Source organism: Canis lupus, chromosome 16 (genome assembly GCF_011100685.1).
Source record: "Canis lupus familiaris isolate Mischka breed German Shepherd chromosome 16, alternate assembly UU_Cfam_GSD_1.0, whole genome shotgun sequence".
Classification (NCBI taxonomy): domain Eukaryota; kingdom Metazoa; phylum Chordata; class Mammalia; order Carnivora; family Canidae; genus Canis; species Canis lupus.
This window is the reverse complement of record NC_049237.1, coordinates 2253130-2279486: the sequence shown is the minus strand read 5'-3', so window position 1 is coordinate 2279486 and position 26357 is coordinate 2253130. Positions and strand designations below refer to the sequence as shown.

The window sequence follows — 26357 nt, the reverse complement described above, 5'->3', positions numbered from 1 at the left end:
TCCACTTCCTCCTTCAGTTGTGTCTACAGATTTACATACCAACTTAGATCTATAGTGGTTTAAAAAAAATATCTGTTCCTCCTCCTCTTGCTAAAATGATTTGAGGTTAACTCCCCAGCTCTAGTCTCTTGGAAATCTGGGAAAGGGAGAAAGTCAGCTATGTTTCTAGGCACATTGCATATGCTAAAAATGATCTTAATTGATAAGCCTGTATCTCTGATTTGGAAAGACTGTGAGTAAAATAAATATTTGGGGGGCTTCCTTGAGTCTGCAGCGCTTTTGTAACTGTGTACACCCCTTGCTTGGATCCATAGAAGTGATGCCCCTGGGACCGTTGTAAGAGATGTTCACTCCTGTGCATCATGGGGATTCTAAGCCAGAATGGCTCTAACATCCATTTGAATTTCCTGTCCAATCCACTTGAATTGACAATGTGAATGCCTAACAATAGCTCCTAAACTCCTATGAGAACAATGTTTCTTGTACTTATACTCTCCCCTACTGGTATATGTTCTACTTATACCTAATCCTGAATCCCTCTAAATAAACTGATGCCAAGAAAAAGTCATTGGCATTTCTCATGGAAATAGAAAAAAAAAATCCGAAAATTCATATGTAACCACAAAAGATTCCAAATAGTGAAAACAATCCTGAGAAAAAAGATAGTCAAAGGAAAAAAAAATGTGAACTGGTCAAAAAAAGAAAAAAAAGAAAAAAGAAAAAAATGAGCTAGATTCCTAGTCATTATCCAAAATTGTAAAGACAATTATGTATCTAGTTTTGGTTAACTAGGAAATTAAATATTTTTCAATTCTAACAGAGTTAGCAGTAGAGTTAACGTACTAAAATCAAAGTTTAAAATACCATGAACACTGGATTATATACATATAAATAAAAGAAATAAAATTGAATATATAACAGAGGTATAAAGGAGAAATATTAATAAATCTGTGCTTCTAAGCAAAGAAGGAGTAGTTTGGAATTAGGTTATCTAGAAGTTCATTCCTATGTCTTAGATGTGTTCTTTCCCTTATTCAATATAATTAATTGATTATAATGATCACCAAAAATTAAATGCTCTTGTAAATAGTACACAGCAAGTATTGCTAAATGTTGGTGTACAAATTACTTTATCCCTCGTGGCTATTTTGGTTTTATTTATGTATTTATTCAAATGTTGGGAGAGGAGGGAATGGTATCAGAATCACGCTGATCTGAAATCAAAGATTTCAAATATCTCACACCTACTCAAAAATCTTTAAGGATGTCAGACTTCACTAAGCTCCCCTGGTGATGATGATGCATTCATTTCCTTTTGATTAAGAAAAACTTAAAAAAAAAAAAAGAAAAACTTAAGAGATGGATACATACATTGATTTCAGGTGAGTGTGCACACTGATTATATAGTAGGTTCTTTTTTTTTTAAGAGAGTGGAATTCCTTTTATGGGTTGATTCATGAACTTAGAACAAAACCTCTTACCTGGTTATGACAGATATAAGATATTGCATAATTTTGTTAGAATATTATCATGCAAATTCCAACATGTTGTGAACTCAGTTACGCTATCATAACTAAAGCTCCGGTGACTGCAGAAATCAAGTATGTATTTTAAGTAGAGACAGTGAAATTGCCGCTTTTGCTGGCCAAATTAACTCCTAACCTGTCAGTTTGCCTTCTGTTCCTTGGTCTCGCGCATATGAATCACCTGGGGCTCCTGCTAAATGTAGAGTCTTTTGAGGAGGTTCAAGGTTGAGCCCACAGATCTGCATTTCTAACGGGCTTTCAGATGTTGCTGTCCCAACGGGTCTAAGGTCCACAATGACCTTAGCTCTAGACAGAAAGACCCTACTTTTTATTCTTTATTATTTACTTACCTAACTGGATTCTGAAAACCCAGGTGGAAATCAGTTGTTTAAAAACCTTTCAGGATCCCTGGGTGGCGCAGCAGTTTGGTGCCTGCCTTTGGCCCAGGGCACGATCCTGGAGACCCGGGATCGAATCCCACGTCGGGCTCCTGGTGCATGGAGCCTGCTTCTCCCTCTGCCTGTGTCTCTGCCTCTCTCTCTCTCTGTGTGACTATCATAAATAAATTAAAGAAAAAATTAAAAAAAAAAAACCTTTCATTCCTCTCTTTGGCCATTAGGGCTTTTATTTCTCTATGCCACATCATTTTAATAATAATATAACAAATTTCATTCCTCTGGTTCCATCCAAATTAGCAATCTTGGAAACTTGGGCCACACTTGGCTTCTATTCAGTTGCTTCCAAGTTCCCAGCATTGGCTTGAGCGTGTCTGCAAACTGGTTTTTCTCCTCCTTTATAGCCTCTGACAGTGCCTTTCCCTCTGGGCCTACTGCTGCTTAGAGGTCTGTGGCACTTTCCTAGGACAAATGTGGGGTGTCCAGGGGTCAAGCCAGTGGGTTCAATTCAGCCACCCACCATCACTGCAAGTGAACAAAGTCACTCAAATCAGTTTTTCATTGCATCCTTCACAGTGGTGACTCAAAACAATTTGAATGCTACCTCATTCTATTCCAAATCACTCCTTTCTCCAAGCCTAGTCTGCTACCTAGTACCAAGCTTACCCCCTGACCCCAGGCATCTCTTTCCTTTAGGCTCAGAAAGCTTCATGCAAATGCCACTTTGAAAAGCCACCCCTGACCCACCATTCCCATAACAAGCCCACAGAACCACTGGAATCATGGAGTGATGACAGTTTAGGCTCTTAAATTGGGGTCCTCACAGATGCTATAATAAAGTGTTTCTGCTTGGGTAAGGGAAAATAATAACCGGTGTTTACTGAGGGCTGGGAGAAGCAGATGAATGACCTGATGGAATGCATTTGTCAGCATGTGTAACTGATGAATGAGTAGGACAAGTCAGGGTTATAGGAAGGAGCTTTATGCTACCACTGGCAAAATTTGAAGCAGCAAAAGGCAAAGAAGCACAATGGATGGCAACATGCCTAACAGATGAGATGAGTCTGGCTTCCCATCATGGTGTTATTAAAGGTTCAGCTATCTTCAATTAAAACACCATTCTAACTTTGGATTGGCAGAAAGTAGCTTGCTAATAAAGAGAATATTCCAAACAGATAAGGAAAATGATCATATAATAGTGATGCTAATGTGAAGTCTGACCAGCATCAACTAGAATATTTCCTATCCCAAGTAAATTAGAAAACAGGACGAGCCCACCTTCCTGAAGTCCGAAGAGAGGAGGCAGTGGTGGTTAGGCTGTCACCCTCTGGGGCCCAGGGGCTGTCTCTGTCAAAGGTGCTACATCCAAGTACATTTTGTTCTTGTTTTTGAAGCCCTAGAAATAAGCCTTTCCCCTTTTCCCTATAAATTGTGGCCATAAGTAGAAACTTATATACAGGTAGTTCTTGAGGATAACAAAAAGCATCGTTGGTAAGGCTAACTAAGAATACCAATTATACACAGGGAGGTAATTGCACATAAGTTTAAAGAACTTCATCCCCTTAAAAAAAAAAAAAAAAAAAAACTTCTGAATCAAGTGTCTTTTGATTCTACATACTTCTGTCTCCGTCTCCATCTAACGTATTCATCCCAGAGATCTTCTACCCGGCTCCTTGAGAAGTCTGCATTTTCTTTCTAGCAGTTCATTCGTATTCTCTGTACTAAACTCCTCTCTCCTACCTGCCTCAGCATTTTGTCTCTTGTCATCCTTGGACTGTACTGAAATCAAAAGATCCATTTCTCTCTTTCTCCTTCCCTCTCTATCTCTCTTCTTTCCCCCTTCTCAATGGTTGTGTTTCCTTTTCATCTCTTTTACTTTGTAGACCAAGGATATTTGATATTTCTCAGAGAGGTCAGAGAGGTACCTCTTGTATGCCCACGTGAGATGAGCTAGCTTGGTCACTTAACAGATACACAGAGCATCTGCACGGTGATGACAAAGTACGTGCATGGAGAAGAGAGCTCCCTACCTGATGCCACTGGTTGGCACATTAAACATCAGTGTCTATAAACCGTGCCCCAGAGTCCACCTTCTCAGAGGGCCACTGTATTGTCAGTAATGCATTCTATAACTTCCCAATAAGACTTTAAATAAAGAGGGAACTTTTCTATCAAGTAATAGTAAAACATTTACTTCCACATGCACTTACTTTCACCAGCTTGAACAAACTAGTTATTCCCAGTAGATTATTCTCATTGGTAATTCCGTAATAAAAGAATCTAGATCTTGTGCATTTTAGTCCCTGGCATTATAATTTTTACTTCAGAATCTCACTAATCGAATATTCATTATCTAATTATAATTAAAGTGCACAATTCCCTGAAGAATGCTTATAACGATTTAAATGAAAATGGACTTAATTAAAGGAATTAAATTAGGGGATTAAAATTATTCAAAGGGGCAGATTTTATTCTTAAAAAACTACAGAAATGGAATACCAACAAAAAGAAAAATAGGGAAAGGCAACAGAAAATTAGTAAAAAGACAAAACAGAACCCTGATGTGCTCTGATGGAGGGGTATCATAGGATCTAATTATCTTTAGTTATGGGGAAAAAAATAAGACATGAGGAATCTAGCAAGCTCCTTTAAGACTGGGGCAATACTGTTCTGATATGATTAATTTTTGCCGTCCCGACCAGACCAGTGATAGAGTCTGGAACCTAGTGGACTCCCAATTAATATTTGTTAAATGAATAAGGAAGCAAGTTCTGTCTCAGAGTTTAACAAATTCTTGAGTCCTTTTTAAAGCCAGCTTGTAGATACAGTGTTTAAAGGAATTCATATTTGAATCTAGTTAGAATGTGTGCACTTGAGTTAGAATGTTGGTTGATATGCTCTCAGCATTAAGTTTGAGGCTGAGGAGGCCATCCTGGAGGCAGCCAGTTTCATGGGCCGAGCTGGAGACTGGTACATTGTCTCTTTCTCTCATGAACTCTTTCCTGCTAAAACAGAAATCGAAAAACAAAAAACAAAACAAAACAAAAAAAAAACAAACAAACAAAAAACAGAAATCATCTCTCAGTAACTGGGAGAAAGCATGAACTTAAAGTAGAATTAGGCTTCTTTATACACATATTGAGTTTGTGTTTTAGTCATGCTAAACATTAAAAAGGAAATGATTGTGAGCCATTTTTCGAACAGTGTCATAAAGGGAAGTGATGATTTTAATAATGGTTAACATCAAGTGAACCATATGAAGCTGCCATTTTTGTATGTCAAACACATTTGAGTTTCACATAGTTGAACATAATATTTATTGAATGCTTACTTTGTGTAGGCATGGTGCTACGTAATTTACCATATGTTAAGTGATTTAAATTTGACCCGCCCAAAAAAATCTTTAACAGATGAGGAAATCAAGGCTTAGGTTAGGTAACTTGCCCAACATGGAAGGAGGACCCTCTTTTCTTAAGCAGAATACCATCCTGCCCAGGAAAAATACGGGTATTGTAAATGATGCTATCAAAATCTGGCCTTCCAATCACTTAATTATGTTAACAAAAATGTGACAATGAAATATACCACAGTTAATTCACAATGCAAATTGTCTACTTTTTAAAAGGTGAAGTTTACTTATAATACGGAGATGATTGTCACTGTAATTCCAAGCAAGGTCAAGTCCTACAGCTACAGAAATGACTAAGACATCATCTTTATTCAAGGAAAGGAGGTCACATTGAAGTACAGAGGACAGAGAATTATAAAACCTAACATATCATTAGAGTTATATTTGTGTGGGCCCCATGTTCCAATCCAAAAACAAAGCTATGTAGTAGGAATGTACTATGGAGACAAAGAGAAAAAAATTGACACCAGGAAAGTCCCAGAAAACTCCTAATCTTTGTCATCCATAACTATGTTGTCCACATAAATAAATTGCAATGAGAATCCAAAAGAAGAAGCAATTAATTCAATTTGGGGTAAGTTTCACAGAAGAGATGAACAACTGGACAAGGTCTTAAGAATGAGTGGAATTTTAATGGACAGATAAAATAGAAGGACATCCCAGAAAAGGGAACATGTACAGAGGAAAGTGTGAAAGTAAATGAAATTGAATAATAAGAAATGGCTCAGTGGCAAAGAGGCAAAGAGTGGATGCCACATTATATTCCATATGCCTGGAATTGAATGGGCTCACATTGTGAGGGGACCAGGAATGGGAGTTGAACTTTCTCCTAGAAAACAATAATGAGCCACCAATGCTTTCTCAAGAGCTAGAACTTTCATAGTGTGAAGTATAGACATCTCAAACATACAGCTCAGTTGTTTTTATGTAGTGGTAGACTCATGAGATTATTGCCTAGATTGAGATATAGAACACGGTCAGCTCTGTAGCTCTCTTGTACCTTCTCCTAGACAATCCCTGCAAAGTTTACTCTTCTGACTTCTACTACCATAGGTTATTTATGCCTGTTCTTGACTGCCATATAAATGGAATCATTCAGCATGTACTCCTCTGCATCTGACCTTTTTTCTCAATGTTTGATTTTTGATATTTACTATATTTTTGTGTGTGACTGTGGTTCATTTATTTCACTGCTGTGTCTTATTCCATTATTTTTTCCCATGGAAGGAAAATTAATTCAGTGGGTTCTATTACAGAAGCCCAAGAGTTGTCTTATACCAGATGGTTAAGACACATCCTTTGTATGATGGGAACAAGTATACAAGGGCAGATATAGCACCGATAATTAGGATGTTAAGGACTCACCAGTATTATCAATTGGTCTGTCTCTTAATCTCATCCATTAAGCCCTATAAATGAACTACCATGAAAGCTGCATTTGAAAAGCCTTAGAAAGACAGAAACCATGCTTCACAGAATATACAATGCAAAACATTATTTCTCAAAATATTAATACATGTGCTGAGGGGAAAAGTCCCTTTTCCAGGATACAGAGTCAAAGGTAAATATGTTTTATTCAGTGCAGACATTGTCATAGGCCTTGTTGTACTCATTGGTGTCCTATGTCTCCAAGAGTGAGATACAGAATATATGTAGCATTTCCCACACTTAGGAGATCAAATATCTTCCCTCCCAGCCCCCAGAAAACTGACTACCCTCTTCCAGAATTAATGTTTCCCAAAACTCAGCATAAATAGTTATATACAACTATATGGACTTAATTTTGAATTATGTCATCTCCCACCAAAAGTCATTTTAAAGTCCTAACCCTCAATGTGACTATATTTGGAGATAAGGCCTTTAAGGAGATAATTAGATTCAACGGCAATAATTAGGTCATAATGGTGGAGCCCTAGTCGCTTAGGGTGGGTGTCCTTGTAAGAAGAGGAAGAGACACAGAGCCAGCTTGTGTGTACATAGAAAAGGTCATTTGAGGAATGTAGTGAGAAGGTGGCTGTCTGCAAGCCAAGAGAAGAAGCCTCACCAGACAACCCTGCCAGCACTTTGATGTTGACTTCCAGCCTCGGGAACTGTGGGAAAATAAATGTGAATTTTAAGCCCCCCAATCTGTGGTATCTTGTGATGACAGCTCAAGCACACAAATGCAACAACCTTTAAGTCAAGTAAGAATCAATCATCACGGTTCAGGACAGCTCAAGGAAATAAATGACTAAATCCTCTGGGGCTTGTTTGTATCCCTTGCCTGTTTCATTTTAAGATTATTTGCAAACTGGACGCTCTGCCCTATCAGAAGAATGTGGCAATTTCCCCTTCAGGATCCTCATGAGAGCAAAATGAATTCACACAGACAAGACTCTCACATGTTTTATTCTCTCCAAAAACCTGCCACTAAACTGAGTTTTGCATTGTTTAAGATTTGCATCGTCCTGCAAGTTCAGGCCACTCACTCCTTTCTTTGATGGTATTTTCTAGGCCTCGATTAATATAGCAAGGGATATTTATTGTCTTCCTTCTAAGGGGAGGATTTATATGCCTTTTAATTTGTGTAAGTTGGACTGCATCATAAATGGTTCACCCTCTAAATTACAAAGTAAGCTTGCCAATAGAGATGACCTTGTTTATTAAAATCTAATTAACAGAAGTTTTACAATGTCCCTGAGAGGGTTACTGAATTTCTGTTTTTCTCCAAACCCAATCAACATCAAAGACCTAGCCGGCTAGAGTTAGCCACATAGCTCAGAACCTCACTGTGAGATTATCTAGTTAGTGCTTCCTTCAGCCATTTACTCCAAGAGTGCAGTCCCAAGAATCATTCCCCAAAATATACTGACTAGCCTATTTCAGAGACCAGGTGTATCTTACTTGAGTAGTTATGATTTTTTTAATATTTTATTTATTCATTTGAAAGAGAAAAAGAGCATGAGTGAGAATGGGGGAAAAGGGCAGAGGGAGAGGGAGAAGCAAGATCCCAGCTAAGCAGGGAGCCCAATGCTCAATCCCAGGACCCTGAGATTATGACCTGAGCCAAAGGCAGATGCTTAACCAACTGAGCAACCCAGATGCCCCTTGATTAGTTATAATTTGAAGAAAGAAACCCAGATACTCTTTGCTCAATGGATCTGAACAAGAGGATACTGAATTTGGTATTTATATTTCCCAGCAATGGTCACTAGGTCCTAATTATGAGCCACTTTAAGTCGTTCTCTGGACAAAGTTCTATGCTATCTATGTGCAATTTGTATACATGTATAATATGTAAGGCATGCCTGAGTTTTGCTTCCAAACTTGGATAATAATGTGGGAAACTGATGATAGACATATGTGATAAACCATAATTAATTGACTCAGCTCCCAGTCTATGAACAAAAATCTCAAACTCCTACAGTCTTTATCCTATCATTTCTTCCATTTGTTATTTCTCATCCCAAATTTAAAACAAGAATTTACGGTTGGTCTCTCCTCTCATTTTCCATTTGATGATCAATCACTGAAACTTTTCTTCATTTACTCTTCTGGAAGTCTTTGAGATGTGCCCACCAATGACCTCTAAATTGATGTACCCAATGTGCACATTTTTAAAATACTAGACATTTTTGCAGTATTTAATATAATTAACTGCTTTTTTTCTCCCTGAAGTTCTCTAGTCCCTTGCCTTATTTTGCACATAATTGTTTTGGATCCCTCCCAAATTTTAGATCATTTATTTTCAATTTCCTTGGGCTGTTCTTCTTCCTTCATCCTGAGACTGATCACATTCTTAAGCCTCTTCCTGTGGCTGCCTTTGGCCTTATCTTAGTCACAGCTACTGAGAGATGTTTTAGAATTTTATTTTCATCTGAACCATTTCATCCTGAGGAGTAAATATTTTTCATTATTGTAGCTGAGGCCTTTTTCACATGTCTGCATTTCACAGCATCTTCAAGATATTGATAACATACAAAAATATATTGATCATCTTAAGGGCCCCCCAGAGCTCAGAGACCAGTAAAGGAAACCACTTCCACCTTCAAACAATGTTTGGTGTCCACTAGGGGAACAAAATGACCTGCTGAGATGAAGTGGGAATGACAAGGTATGTCAAAAATGATGTGATGTTTGTAGAGAAAAGATTGTGGTAGAATCAATATAAGAATCATTTCTATGGATTTGTGTTACTTGAAGGCGGCTTTAGAAATAGCAACAGGAAGAAAAAGCAATGCTTCTTAGGTAAAAGCAAAATGCTTGTATCATTGAAAAACAAAGCCTTTCAAAAAGGATGGGCAAATCTATAAAATAAAAATTCAAGGTATATTGAACTTTCTTCTGAGACCAAATTCATCAGAACTAATGCTCTTTTGCAAAGATCAATCTATTTAAGTAAAAATTTAGGGAGTTAAGAGTCTGATGATTGTTTCTCATGATAGTGAAGCTCTGTGGGGACGGCAAAGGAATAATTTACACACATAATAAGATAGAAAGTTGCTATTATAAAAATTAGCCAGATTTAGAATTTCTTTCGTACCCAAGGAAGGGATCAGAAGTTAGGTTTCTTCTGTTGTCTTGGAGTTTCAGCACTGGTTCCAAGGCTGTGATCTAAGCAGAGACTCCCACATTGTAACTCTGGGGGCAGCTCTGCCAACATTACCCAGTTATCTACCCCAGGAGACACTGACATAAGACGTCAGTGGGAAACATTTATTTTGCAGAGTTGTTAACATATTCTATCTGCCCCTACCATCACCACCATCATGAGAGCAAGAAGGGGGAACTTTAGGAGAATGAATCAGAGACCTTGCCCCATGTCTGCTGGAGTGAAAAATAATGGCATGGATCCACATCAGCCTGGAAGACCCCTGCCTGACTTCAAGGGGAGGGGACATGGCATATTGTCATTAGCCTCCCATTTCAGATTTCCAAGAGACAAGAATGCATTGTGGGCCAGACATGGAACCTCTGGGATGAAGCCAGCCACGCAAAATTTGAAAGGAACCTACCCCAGGGTCATCAAACCAGGAAAGAACCTAAAGGTGATCCTGCAAAAGCAAAGGGGAAACGTCAGTGATCAGATACACGTGTTATTCCAATTTCTGCATTTGTCTGTTAGCTACAAATGAAGCTTCAGGAACACTGGAGGAACCCAGAATATTCACCCTAATTTTTAAACATACTTGAGGCTAGTATGAGTAAAGGTTTTCCCATTGATTACTTTTGAGGTGCCAGGAGTTGACCATGAACTGCTAGAGATAAAAATACATGGAAATGTAAGTATGCTACACATCAAGGGCTCCCTCCTTGCCAATCATATAATGATTATATAATGTTAAGCACAGATTTCAAAAACACAAGGAACTCTTACTTAAAGAGAATATGAGTGCAAATAGATGAAGTAAACTGTAAATAGTCCAAACTAGTCCCTGATCCAGTGAGACAAATTCCCTATTTGATAAAAACATAGACTCTCATGTCATTTCTAGAAAAACAACTGAAATTATTTTAGGAGAATTTGGGAAATGTAAATATGCATCTCCCTTTTTTAGATTCTTGAGTAATGGAGATAGGTTTGTTTTGCCTACTTCAGCCACTAAGTAAATACCTTAGATGAGGCATAGTTTTACTCCAGATCTGTTCCCTCATCTGAAAAATAAGGGTGATAACTAGGTCATCTCCCAGAACATAGGCTAGATACTATATTAATAGTTTTGGGGGAAACTACACAGAACCACGGAGTCCTGCATTCAGAGTACCAATGACCTCACCCCTTGAAAAACAGACCTAACATTTATTACATTTTATGCCACACATCTAAGTTAGCCACATTTGTTCAAATGATTATTACTTGTTGTTCTAGAATTATAAGACAAACAAACATTAAGTGGAATCATAAAACTGTAGGGGAGGAAAAAAAATATTTTCCTCTAACTAGCATAGGATTTACAATTGGGGTCCTCTCAATTAGACTGGCCAAAGACAGATCAGCAAGAGAAAAACAGAGAAGTTTAGTAACATGCGTGGAGATGCACGTTCACATCAGAGCACTCAGTGATGAATAACCCAAAAAGATATACTTGGCTAGAACTTGGCCTTATATACCATCTTAAGCCACAGGGGTTTGGGCTTCTGGGTGGGAGGCAAGTTTTGAAAAGGGGATCAGGAAAGTATGGTAAGCATTGTTGTGTAGTAAGATTGGTTTTACAGATGAAATCAGTACCTTCTCCATTGATGAAAAGAATTGTTGAGAGTCCTTCTTTCAGGTACAGGAGAGGGAGACCTCTCTACTAAAGGAAATTTCCTTTCCAAAAGGAACATTTATGCCATTTTTAGAGCTTTTCCTATGTCTACTGATCTCAGTGGTCTTTAGTTCAAAATAACCTATATGCCAAAGGGGCATATTTTGGAGTTGCATATTCTGATACCCTTCAGAACCAAGATATACCATAACTTATCTTCATAAAGAAACAAGAGCCCAGTTAAATTTAGCAACTTACTTTTACGCAGAAGAAGGGTTGAATGACTACTCTAGTCTTTAAGATCTAATTCTTTCCACTATATTAATTATATATGAGACTTCGAATTGAATACCACTTTCTAAGGAAAACAAAATAAAACCCCAATTAGAGGAAAGGAATAATAAAAGATTTTTAAGAGCATTCAAGGAACTCCCATTACAAGGAGAGTTTTCTTTCTCATAGTTCACCATTGGTAGTAAGCACACACTAATTACTATTTTAGGATTGTGCCGAGTTAACTTCTATGCTTATTTGTGTATTTATTCAATCATGAAACATATGGACTGAGCTACTTTTAGGTGCCTACTAGTATTTAGTTTATAAAGTTGCATGAGACAATATATATGGCCGCAAGGAACTTGCATTCCAGAAGGAAAATCAAAGAGGAACATTTTGCATAGAATCCTGAAATGGTTACTAAGGGTTTTCTAAGAGATTCTAAAATGAAGAGATAATTGTCTTGCATTTATAAAAGGCCTAAGCTATTCCCACTGAAAAGGAGTAATTGAATCTGTAATTACTTTCATTTCATAGGGGACATAGACATGGATTCTAAAGATCTAATTGTGATGGTTGTTTTCTTAATTACTCTAATTGCTTTATAGAGAACACTACCTTTCGTCCATTGAGGAAAGCTCAATAGTCAATAGTGACTTGAGGACACCATTTAAAAGTTCTACTTTATTGTGTATCAGACTGTTCTGTTGTTTATTTCAGCTTCTGATGATCCAGTCAAGCTGAGATTGCCCCTATGTGTTCTAGGAACAAAGGCATTGACTTCTGGTCATGGTTTTTGGAAAGGAACATAAAGGAACTGGCACACCTGCGCTGTGGTGACAGTAGGGCTGCCCTTCTAAGTCACCTCCATAAAGTCATTTCAATTCCTCTCTTTCTCCATCCAGCCTCCACAATTCATAGAGATCTGGTTTCTGGGAGTAGCCTTTTGTCTCAACCAGGCCTGGCTTCTTTTAAAAATGGATAGAAACGGACAGCCCCGGTGGCACAGGGGTTTGGCGCCTCTTGCAGCCTGGGGTGTGATCCTGGAGGCCTGGGATTGAGTCCCACGTGGGGCTTCCTGTATGGAGCCTGCTTCTCCCTCTGCCTGTATCTCTGCTTCTGTGAGTGTGTGTCTCTATGAATAAATAAAATCTTTTTTAAGAAAAATGGATAGAAACAATAGTTTGTCACATTATTCTCTGGAAGCAGGTGTTAATAGGGGCCAGGAGAATGGGAAAATGAGAGCATTAATTTCTTGTTAAGGGAAAGGCAGTGGGGTGCATCCCCCCAGCAGAGAACAGATGGAGTCGATGACAAAAAAGAAAAAACAAGGATAAAAATTATCATTTAATTTCAAAAAAATGTTTTAACTAGAACTAGCCTTGGCTTAAGTTTATCAGTTTCCCATATTTCTTGTGTACATTAGGTATGAACTAATACACAGTTGGGTAGCTTTTGATATTATACCCTGAAGAAGCATCTCATTCCTGGGTAGAGTCAATTTGTGTGTTAAATGCGTCCCTGAAGAATTATTTGGGAATCAAAATTTGTCAGGTTCAACTGTATGCATATTCCTATTTCCTTGTACTTCCAAAGTTGCAAGGATTAAATGAGATCATCCACAGGAAAACACTGTAAATCTTTTAAAACTATACAACTGTAAGTTATTTATGTGCTTTTTATTCAAGAGATGGACAGACTCAGAATGCAAAAATTTTTTGATAAAAATAACTACTAATGAAAAAAATAACTACTAATGAATCTAACATTTTTAGTGGAACTTATTAGAAGAATATTTCCAGAAAAACTCAGGAAAATTCTTATAGGATTTTACCTTCTGACTTACTTTTTTCTGATTACTTGCTAAGCAAAAGTACGTGTCTGGGGATAATTATTAGGAGGCAGAAAGGATGGAAAGATACAAAGACTTATAAGTAATGTGAACATATTCTTTGAGCCAAAAATCACACGAAAGATTATAGATAGTTTTGAAACAATCCTTGAGATGAAGATATGCTTAAAAAGTATTGGCATTTCCAGGATATTAGAATTGCAAATGGTGACAAGCGATGGAACTTTATTGTTAGGCATGTCCTGGAAAACCAAGGATGTTTGGTTTTTGAGGAATGAGGTACAGTTCCTATTTTAAAGATAGTTTGGGGGGGGTGGGACCTGGGTGGTTCAGTCAATGAAGCATCTGCCTTTGACTCAGATCATCATCCCAGAGTCCAGGAATTGAACCCCCACTTGGGCTTCTTCCTCTCCCTCTCCTCCTCCCCTGACTCGTGCTCTCTTGCTCCCTCTGTCTCTCTCTTTCTCTCTTTCTCTAATAAATAAAATCTTTTAAAAATAAAAATAATACAGATAGTTTGGGAAATTGACAGGTATAGCAGGCTATGGTAAAGAGTACAAATGCTGAATAAGGAATGAAGATGAGACTCAAGCATGGTAACATTGGTGGAGTATTCTGTGCCATTTTAACATGTTGTCTCCTGTTAAAAATGCTTATATAAGTCAAGGGTCAGAACAGAATGAATGAGGGTGTCCAGGGAGAGTGTTCTGAGATCCTATTTAGGAAGCAAGTTTAGTAGAATATGTAAATGTTGATACAGGATAAGGCCCCTGGAAAAAAAGGAGTCAGTAGAGATTCTATAGCCCTAGGTACATAGTCAAAATGCTGGGAAATACACCATTTCGTAATTCCACATGCTAGCACTTCCAGTGACGTGTAGAAAGAAAATGTCTGTCTTGTTGAAAGCTAGTAGTCACCACTCTCTATGGTCTTTTGGGTTTTTTTTAATGACTATTGAAATACAATTTACATACCATAACATTCATCTGTTTTAAGTACGATTCAAGGAATTTTAGTAAATTCACAGAGCTGTACAGAAAAAAATCACCTCAGTCTTGATTTAGGACATTTTCATTACTCCTGTAAGATTTCTGTTTATCATAAATCCTTGTTCCCATGCTCAGCCCCATGCAACCACTAATCTAGTTTCTGTCTCTATAGCTTTGCCTTTTCTGGACATTTTGTAAAAATAAGATTATAGAATATGTGATCTTCTGGGTCTGACTTATTTCACTTAGCAAGATGTTTTTGAGGTTTATTCATTTTGCTTATTTCATTTTGCATATTTCATTTCTTTTATTGCTGAATAATGTTCCATTGTATGGATATACTACACATTGTTTATCCATTCGCTAGTTGGTAGACACTTGAGTTGTTTCCACTTTGGGGCTATTATGAATCAAGCTGCTCTGTACAGCTACTTGAAAATCCTTGGGTGACCATCAACTTTCATTTCTCTTCGGTAGATATTCAAGAATGGAATTATTGGAGCATACGGTAAATCTGTACTTAATGTTTTTTTAAAAAATATTTATTTATTTATTTATTTATTTATTTATTTATTTATTTGAGAGAGTGCAAGGGGTGGGCAGAGGGAGAGGGAGACAGAGAATTTTGAGCAGATTCCCCGCTGAAGCAGAGCCTGACTCGGGGCTGGATCCCACAGCCCTGAGTTCATAACTTGAGCCAAAATCAAGAGCCAGCTGCTTAACCGATGGAACCACCCAGGCACTCCTATGCTTAACTTTTAAGAAACTGCCAAACTGTTTTCAAAAGGAGCTGTACCACTTTGCAATGCCCACCAACAATGTATGATTATTCCAGCTTCTTCCAATTCTCATCAACAAGTGTTCTTACCTGTCTACTTTTATTATTATCATAGCTACTCTTGTAGGAGGGATGTGTCAACTCAATCTAGTTTTAATGGCATTTCTCTTCTCTAGTGACTAAAAATACTAAGAATTGTCCCATGTCTTTATTTCCGATTTCTACACCTCTCTGTGAAAGATCCTCTGTAGCTAAAACTTTGACTTTCTTGGATTCCTCCAGGAATTTCTAGCTTAGGCGATGCTGTGATGGAAATGCACACAGCTCACTGACTCATTCTGGTGGTGGCGGTGGTGGTTTTTCAGTAAACAGGTACTTCTTTTTTTTTTTTTTTTTTTTAATTTATGATAGTCACAGAGAGAGAGAGAGGCAGAGACATAGGCAGAGGGAGAAGCAGGCTCCATGCACCGGGAGCCTGATGTGGGATTCGATCCCGGGTCTCCAGGATCGCGCCCCGGGCCAAAGGCAGGCGCCAAACTGCTGCGCCACCCAGGGATCCCTAAACAGGTACTTCTAAAACTTTACAAAGGAGAAATCCTTTCTGCTAAAATTATAGGACAGATTCATAGTGCGGTAACTTTTATAACATCTGGTGGAAAATCAGGCTCACAATTGCAAAAGTTTCGGATATCTGTTTTTCTCCGGGCTTCTTTTTATTTATTTATTTTCTTCCACTGAGCTAAGGGCCAGGCCAAACTGCCAGAGGCTTGTTTGCTTTCTCAGTAGGGTAAGAAAAGAAAGCAAGAGAAGAACAGGCAGCAAAGTTAAGACAGAATTCTTCAGGAAAGTGGTACTGAGGTAAAATAACAGTAAAACCAGGTTAGAGAAACAAAATCCATAGAATCAAGTTCTTCTTTAATAACAATGCTTGATAGAAATTATGCAAGAGTCTGAGTTCAGGGCCTATTTGAAATGGATGATAGAGTGTTTCTAATGTACAAGCCCAGTAGCAGATGTAATTAGATTATGCTAACATGATAAATAGTTACTGAATATCTCCCTAAATTAGATTGACCTCCATCTGTAAAGATCATAACTTTCAATGAAGGCTTGTTTTGCTTGCTAAATAATTTTCATATAGGTACTAAGATAGCAGTCTTGTAAGTGTGTTCATGGGTCCCTCTCCAGATCTTAGTTTATTTTCGTTTCACCTACATGTCTTTTTGAAAGTGAGTTGTGCTTCCTAAGACAGCAGAATATACATTCTTTTCAGGTGCACGTGGGGCATTCTCCAGAATAGCTCACCTATTAGGTCACAAATCAGGCCTCAACAAATACAAAAAGACTGAAATCATCTGTGCACCTTTTCTGACCACAAAGCTGTGAAACTAGAAGTCAACCACAAGAAGGGGTCTGGAGAGACCACAAATGCATAGAGTTTAAACAATATGTTGCTAAACTATGAATGAGTCAACCAGGAAACAAAAGAAGAAATAAAAAATAGGGATCCCTGGGTGGCGCAGCGGTTTGGCGCCTGCCTTTGGCCCAGGGCGTGATCCTGGAGACCCAGGGTTGAGTCCCACATCAGGCTCCCGGTGCATGGAGCCTGCTTCTCCCTCTGCCTGTGTCTCTGCCTCTCTCTCTCTCTGTGTGTGTGTGACTATCATAAATAAATAAATAAAAAATTAAAAAAAAAAGAAATAAAAAATAAATGGGAAGAAAAGAGATGAAAAATATAACAGTCAAAAACCTTTAGGATGCAGCAAAAGTGATCCTAAGAGGGGAGTATATAGTAATAAAGGCCTACCTCAAGAAGCAAGAAAACTCTCAAATAAACAACCCAACCTTTCAAGGAGCTAAAAAAAGAACAACAAATGAAGACTAAGCCAGCAGAAGGAAGGAAATAATAAAGATTAGAGCAGAAACAAATGATATGGAAACTAAAAAAAGAAAAAGAAACCTACCATCACCAATAAAAACAATAGAACAGATCAATGAAACCAGGAGCTGGTTCTTTGAAAAAAAAAAAAAAAAAACAATTAAACTGATAAACCTCTATCCAGACTTATCGAGAGAGAGAGAGAGAGAGAGAGAAAGTGGACTCAAATAAAATTACAAATGAGAGAGGAGAAATAATCAATACCACAGAAATACAAATAATTACGAGAGAATATTATGAAAAACTCTATGCCAACAAATTGGACAACCTGGAGGAAATGGATCAATTCCTAGAAACATATAAATTACCAAAACTAGAACAGGAAGAAACAGAAAATTTGACAGACCATTAACCAGCAAAGAAACTGAATCAATAATCAAAACTCTCCTAGAAAACAAAAGTCCAGTGTCAGGTGGCTTCCCATGGGAATTCTACCAAAAATTTGAAGTAGAGTGAATACCCAATCTTCTCAAAGGATTCCAAAAAAAAATAGAAAAGGAAGGAAAACTTCCAAATTCATTCTATGAAGCCAGCATCACCCTGATGCCAAAATGGATAAAGACACTACTAAAAAAGAGAACTACAGGCCAATAGCCCTGATGAACATGAATGCATACATTCTCAATAAAATACTAGCAAACCAAATCCAACTATATATTTAAAAAATCATTCACCACAATCAAGCGTAATTTATTCCTAGGCTGCAAGGATGGTTGGTATTTGCCAATCAATCAACATGATATATCACATTAATAATAGAAAGGATGAGAACCATATGATCATTTCGATAGATGCAGAAAAAGCATTTGACAAAGAACAATATCCATTCACGATAAAAAAAAAAAAAAAAACCCTCAACAAAATGGGTTTAGAAGGAACATACCTCAACATCACAAATGCCATATATGAAAAACCCACAACTAATATCATCCTCCATGGGGAAAAACTGAGAGCTTTTCCTCCATAGTCAGAAAAAAGACAGGATGTCCACTCTCACCACTTTTCTTACTCATAGTACTGGAAGTCTTAGCCATGGCAATCAAACAACAAAAAGAAATAAAAGGAATCCACATTGGTAAGGAAGAAGTAAAACTTTCACTATTTGTAGGTGACCTGTGATGCTCTATATAGAAAAATCCAAAGACTCCACCCAAAACCTGCTAGAACTGAAAAATGATTTCAGTAAAGTTGCAAGATACAAAATCAACATGCAGAAATCTGCTGCATTTCTATACACCAAAATGAAAGCAGCAGCAGAAAGAGAAATTAAGGAATCTGTCCCAGTTACAATTGCAACAAAAACAATGAGACACCTGGGAATAAACCTAAACAAATAAGTAAAAGACCTGTACTCTGAAAACTATAAAACATTGATTAAAGAAAGTAAAGATGACACAAAGAAATGGAAAGGCTTCTGTGCTCAAAGATTGGAAGAACAAATATTGTTAAAATGTCTCTACTACCCAAAGCAATCTGCTGATTTAATGCAATCCCAATTAAAATACTACCAGCATTTTTCACAGAACTAGAGCAAACAATCCTAAAATTCATGTGGACCCACAAAAGACCCTGAAAAGATGCTCAATGTCACTCTCAGGGAAATACAGATCAAAACAACAATGAGATATCACCTCACACCTGTCAGAGTGGCTAAAATCAACAACACAAGAAACAACAGGTGTTTGCAGCAAGGATATGGAAAAAGAGGAACCCTCTTGCACTGTTGAGGGGAATGCAAGCTGGTTCCACTCTGGAAAACAGTATAGTTTTCTCAAAAAAGTTAAAGACAGAACTGCCTTTCAATCCAGTAATTGTACTATATTTACCCAAAAAATATGAGAACACTAACTCAAAGGGATACATGCACCCTGATATTTATAGCAACATTATATATAGTATCCAAATTATGGAAACAGCCCAAACAAGTGTCCATCTGCTGAAGAATGGATAAAGATGAGGTGATAAATATATATTTATGCAATGACATCTTACTCATACATAAAAGAGAATGAAATCTTGCCATTTGCCATGACATGGATAAAGCCAGGCAGTAGAATACAAAACTAAATAAGTCAGTCAGAGAAACACAAATACCATGTGATTTCACTTATATGTGGAATTTAAGAAAGAAAACAAGCAAAAGAATAAAAAATAGGAGGGGTGGGAAGAGAGAAAGACCAAGCGAGATGCAGACTCTTAATTATAGAGAACAAACTGGTGGTTACCCTTGGGGAAAGGGGTAGGGCAATGAGTGAAAGAGGTGATGGTGATAGAGGAGGGTACTTGTTGGGATGAGCACAGGGCAATGTATGGAACTGTTGAATTACTATACTGTGCACCTGAAACTAATATAACACTGTATGTTGACCAAGTGGAATTAAAATTAAAAATTAACAAAAAAAGAAGAGAAAGTGGACTCTGCTATAAGATCACATCATAAACTCTTTACTAGTCACATCAGTTCATTACCATCTATGAATTTGTTTTCACAACCAATTTGTTTCTAGCAGAGTCCATTGCCTTGTGAGTTTCACACAGAGTTGTTTGTGACCTTCAAATCTCTGGAGTCCTATTTATATCTCTGCTCAAAAATGAGGGGGTAGCTTTATCTTTTTTTTTTCTCAGCTGTTAATTTTTTTTCTGTTTTCTTGGTTTGATAAGGAATATCTTAGCATTGTAACTATTAGCTGATCTGAAGCCTCTGATAAACTTCAATATGCCATTAAAAACAGTGGTTGGGTTACCCCGTGAGGCCGCACCTGCACCCCGATGTTTCTAGCAGCAATGACCACGATAGCCAAACTGTGGAAGGAGCCTCGGTGTCCAACGAAAGATGAATGGATAAAGAAGATGTGGTTTATGTATACAATGGAATATTACTCAGCTATTAGAAATGACAAATACACACCATTTGCTTCAACGTGGATGGAACTGGAGGGTATTATGCTGAGTGAAGTAAGTCAGTCGGAGAAGGACAAACATTATATGTTCTCATTCATTTGGGGAATATAAATAATAGTGAAAGGGAAAATAAGGGAAGGGAGAAGAAATGTGTGGGAAATATCAGAAAGGGAGACAGAACGTAAAGACTGCTAACTCTGGGAAACGAACTAGGGGTGGTAGAAGGGGAGGAGGGCGGAGGGTGGGAGTGAATGGGTGACGGGCACTGGGTGTTATTCTCTATGTTAGTAAATTGAACACCAATAAAATATAAAAAAAATAAAAAAATAAAAAAAAATAAAAATAAATAAAAATAAAAATAAAAAAAAATAAAATAAAAATAAAAAAAAAATAAATAAATAAAAAAAAAAAAAAAAACAGTGGTTGGGGATCCCTGGGTGGCTCAGCGGTTGAGCGCCTGCCTTCGGGCCCAGGGCGTGATCCCAGTTTGGGGATCGAGTCTCACGTCAGGCTACCTGCATGGAGCCTGCTTCTCCCTCTGCCTGTGTCTCTGCCTCTCTCTGTCTCTCATGAATGAATTAATAAATAAAATCTTAAAAAAAAAAAAAACAGTGGTTAATTTGGATACAGGGCAGTTCTAGATCTCTCTTTTACTTGGGATGTAGATGGAATAGGGGGTGCATGCAAATAAAACCTTATGGTTATCTTTGAATTGCAACCTAAAAATAACCTCAACATTTCTAGAGATTTAATTGTATCTAAAAAGGAACTCTATATTTATAAGATCATTACAAAGATTTACAAACTGAATCTCCAAGTTGGTAACCTGTGTAGACATACAAATTCTTTTAAGGTTACACACATTCAATAATGATTGGAATATTTCCAAACATCTGTTTTCAAATTACTCTTAGATTAGCACAAATTTTGTTATAAAGTGGTTATTTTCTCACTCATCATAAATTAACCGACAATACCGAATATTGGCGAGGATGTTGAGCGTCCTGATACATGACTGCCTGGCATATAGTATGCTCAAGCAAAACATTAATTATTAACAAAGCTTAAATTCTCTCTTACTGTTAGATGAAATAAATTTTAGCTCAACTGTTTCTGTCCCCACCTCAGAGATATTCCCATGTCTCTTCCCTAACCCCACACTCTCCTGTGGGGACAAGTTATATAACAGTCCACCGTGATGGTAAGTGGAATGTTTGCTCAATAAATTCCCAAAGGAAATATGGATACTGATAATTTAGAGGAGTTGGCAAACTTCTTCTATAAAGGGCCACATAATAAATATTTTAGGCTTCGAGGGCCATATGATCTCTGTCACAACTACTCAAGTCTGACATTATAGTGTAAAGCACCATAGACCATATGGTTAAAAAAAAACAAAAAGTGGCTGCATTTCAATAAAATTTTATTTATGAACACTGACTTTGAATTTCACGTAATTTTCACATGATGCAAAATATTATTCTGCTTTGGATTTTTTCCACCTCTTTGAAATGCACAAATCATTCTTGGCTCATGGGTCATAAGAGAACAGGCAACAAGATGAATGGTTGTCAGCACTTACTTTGCAGCCTCTTGATTTAGAGTCATGTAATTCTAAGTGATGATGAATTTGTGGAGAAAATCAGCCTGAAATTCCAGTATATTGGTAAAAGGTGTTTTCATTTATTGCTACTTTAAGAAATACTACATATCAAGTTTAAAGGCCAACACTCTTTTTCCTCTCTAATGTAATCTTAATTGATAGAAGTGCTAATAAAAGGAGTTGGGTTTGCAAAAAATTCCACCGAGATATTTGAGGCTGGATCATCAGTAGATACACTGTCAGTAAGAATCACAGCACTTTTCTGGGTGATCTTAGTTCTCACTTGATCAACACATTTCTAAAAAAGAAACTATTTTAGAAACTCAAAGACAATGAAAAACTAAAGGAGTGTAAAAATACACTTGTTTGAGGCCCACTGGCTGAATTCTGACTCCTTCCTGGGTTTTCTGTGGGTCCTGACACATGAGGGAGTGCGTGTTCTCTGACATTCCAGAAGATCGGAGGGATAATAACTATTCCTAACAGCATAGCATTTTAAAGACAAGCTTCCAAGTTGGTTCCCCTCGATTCTCTGAACTATTTGCCAAGAGATGTGAAAGACAAATCTTTAATCTGACTGTTTAGTTGCCTCTCTCATTCTGCTATCATCCAAAGTCAGTTTTCTGTTATCAGCTGTATGTACAATTTCAAAATTGTTGTTTATATTCAGGCTGCACAGTGCAAAAAAAAATCATACGAAAGGGTAAGTTTGTGGAATGACTTTATAATAATGTGTACCTCCCATCCAACCAGCCCCAAACTGAGGGGATTTCTCAACCACAGCCACACAAAAAGATGATGAGGGGGCAGGGATTTCTCTTAAGGTGAAGTCTGTGCTGCCCCATAACTCATGTTGGGCCTGTGCCTGAGAACACCTCCTAGATTTCTATGCTCCTCTTCCTTTATTTAGGGGTGGCCCCAGGGGAGAGTTAGGAGACCTGAAGAAACAAGAGAAGTATAGAATAAGCAAGAAAACCAATCCAAGTGGGCTTGAATTGTCACTCGTCATTATAGATGGAAATAGATAGTTGGTGAGCACCTGCCCCGTGTTGGAAACTTCACATAAACTCTTTCAGTTGTTGAAATAAATAAGAGAAGAGGAAGGAACAAAAAGTGTCCCCTTTTCAGCAGGAAAGAAAACCAACTGCTTCAAAGCAATTAAGGAGATAAAGCTTTCTTTTTTGAAGTCAGGGTTTTGTCTCATATATTATCCAAGAGATCAGATTGATGTCATTGAACTTTTGACTCCTGACAACAGCAAACTGCATGCGTGTTCAGTGTTTGATGTGTTTTCCAAGCAGTGTGGTCGTCCACTCCCACGCTGAAATAGGATGCAACGCCTTGGTTGTGACTCCCTGGAAATATCAGGGTGTCAGTTCTGTTTTCCAGAAGGCATTGGAAAATGTTGCTTCTGAGTAATACACTGTGAGACCTCTTGATGGAAGAGAGAGGACAACTCTTTAACTGTGGTTCTACTCAGTGAGCCTCTGAGCATTTATTGGAATATGGTCAATTACTAGACAATTGAAACAACTATCAGGAAAGACATGTTTCTAATTTAACGTCCTCATCCTTTTCTGTTTTTCCCTGTGATTCAGGAGGAAGGATGCTGGCTTCTTATCCTACAAAGATCACCTGCCAGTGAGCCAGGTGGTAGTTGGAGATACTGACCGTCAAGGCTCAGAAGCCAAACTGAGTGTGGGCCCTCTGCGCTGCCAAGGAGACAGTAAGTTTGCCCAGAAGCTGCGGCTTGCACTTTCTTATCAGTTTTAAATAGCTTTTCCCAGAAAATCAGAGGATGGCAGGAAACAGACTTGCTCTTCCGTAACTCCTAAAGAAACACCATCCAATGAGAACAGAGCCAAATGAAGAGCTCGATAGGCCTTAATCCATACGGGAGGGCGGCAGCCGTGGAGTCTCCAGTACAGGAGCCTAATTTGGGCATAAAATGTGGATATCTATCTTCCTTGTAGATCCATATATAACAAGTTTGACTACCTAGGTTTATGGTGATATAAATAGCAATGCTAATAGCGTACAAGTGGCAGTCAACAGCTGTGATTCCACTGAGTGCTGCTGTTAATGCCATTAGCATGACTATTTATATCACCATAACTCAGTTTATGGTGATATAAATAGCAGCATTATGGCTTAATGTATCATTGTAAACTTGGATTATGGTCATATAAAGTTTGACATTATTGCGATCAAATTTCATCATCATCAGAGCTTGATGGTCCCCTGTAAGCCAAAGATGGTTTCTGTAACTCCGTCCTGCTTTCGGATTCAGCACCACGGAGAGGAATCTGGGGCCGCTAGCTTGGACTATGGGAGGTCAGGGAGTTAGAGTGATGATCCCGCCTAATTAAGGGCACTATTAGGATTTTATGTTGTTTGATACCCTTCGGTGTGCTTTATGTGCAGTCGGAGGGAAACAGTGCCGGGTTGCTACGGGGATCCTGCAATGAGCATCTTGGGTGTCATTTCCCCTTGTCTGGTCTATGCACGTGATTTGGGCAACTCCCCCGGGGAGTTCTGTGCCTTTTGTGATTGTGTGCTAGGCATCAGGAGACCTAGATTCTGTTCCTTGAATAACTGGCTTTCCAGGAGACCTCAGGCAAACCCTTCCAGTTTCTCGGCTGTGGTAATGAGAATACCACCTGCGTCCCAACTCCTCGTGGGGAGGCCATAAAGATTTTAGTGCCGGGATCTGGATTCCTCCTAGCAAAGCATTCTGTGTGACGGAATATTACTACCACTTCCATAAATCAAAGGAGAATTAGACCTACTCGATGTAATAAATTATTGCATCGACTCCAAGAGGTGTCCTAAGGAATGTAATGGTGCATGCTTAAATGTTTACTACTTAGCAAACTAGGGCTGCTGGCAATTAAACAAGGCAATGTTCCTGACACAAAAGAGAGATGGAGTTTGTGCTGATTTTTCCTTTTGGAGTTAGAGAAATGAAAATGTTACCTTTAAAATAGACGCTGGTCAAAGAGCTTTATCAAGCATTTACTGAACAATAATGCTTTATTTGTTGAGCCAGGCTTTGTAGGACTATGCAGTAAGAAATGTCATTCCAACTGCTTACGAAAAAGATATTGACACAAATTAGTAGTGATAAGGATGCATTTTAAAAAATATTTCGAGAGGTGGTTGTATGTTGGGATCGCTCTCAAGATAAGCAGGCTCTCCTGTGCTGTCTGATGAAAATCAACTTCATTATGCCATAATTATTCATTAATATATGAAGGTTCAATATTTCCTACTCGCCAATTCTAACTCTGGAGCTGGCTGTGAATTAAAGAAAGTCCCCTCCCCCCCCATGAAGTAGTTGATTAACTTGGCATAAAATTATAAAAATCCCACTTCGGCAAACTTTTGTTACCTCTCTTAAAGAGAAGAAAGGTTCCAGCCACATTAAATAGTATACATAGGAGTGCGTTAACAGCTTACAGCTAATATTAGCTTGTGTCTCTTAATCAATAAATCAGTCTTCAGGAAGAATCTGTTACCTGTTTGCTATTTGTCTAGCACTTTCCTAGATACGCTTGAGAAATAAGAAAAAGATGTTAAGCTACATTTTGAGAAATGCTCACGAAGACGTATTGGAAAACAAAGTGTTTTATAATACGAGATTAGATTTTGCAATATAAAATCAGTGCTACCGATGCTCCAGAAAGGGGTGGCATAGTGTATTCCAGGTAGACTTTATGTTTAGAAAAAGAAATTAGGAAAAGTGTTCATTCACATTTCTTTTCCGAGGCTGTTGTTCTTCGAGACATCCTTAGGACCCGTTGATAAGACAAAGAGCTGTTGCATTCACTGGCACTGGATGAGCTCAGTGTTCCTACAGTACTGCAGCTTCAGAGAGACTCTTTATTTTTTATTTTTTATTTTTTATTGGTGTTCAATTTTCCAACATATAGAATAACACCCCGTGCTCATCCCATCAAGTGCCCCCCTCAGTGCCCGTCACCCAGTCACCCCCACCCCCCGCCCACCTCCCCTTCCACCACCCCTAGTTCGTTTCCCAGAGTTAGGAGCCTCTCCTGTTCTGTCTCCCTTTCTGATATTTCCCACTTATTTCAGAGAGACTCTTAATCCGAATTTTGCCTGCAACTCCATAAAACAAAAGCATAGTCTATATTTAATCGCAATTACATGACACACTTTTGTGTCAGAGAGACGGAAGTCTTCCCTTTTTTGCAGGCATCTGAGAACATCATACCTTGTACCTGAGTTGCCAGGTAGCAGTTTTGATGCCCACCTTTAAGAATGTTCTAGCCAAGGCACAGCGATGAGAAAGGGTTCCACATCGTATCATTTTACAGTTTTTAGTAGGTTTCATTTCCTCTGATACTTACAGCCTCCCCATGAGGTGGGTAAGGTCAGATATTAGCCTTCCTGCTTACAAATGACAAAATATTTCTTTTAAAATGTCATCTACGCTACAGGT

At 38.1% G+C, this 26357-nt stretch overlaps 1 protein-coding gene across 1 annotated transcript in view; it reads left to right on the top strand.

Moving 5' to 3' along the window:
• The window catches only part of CNTNAP2 (contactin associated protein 2), a 2034882-nt gene that overhangs the window by 1651506 nt on the left and 357019 nt on the right, over positions 1 to 26357 (top strand). Inside the window, exon 15 of the mRNA XM_038559273.1 lies at positions 23494 to 23621. Within this exon, the coding sequence (XP_038415201.1) occupies positions 23494 to 23621 (128 nt within the window). The remainder of the gene's footprint in view (positions 1 to 23493; positions 23622 to 26357) is intronic.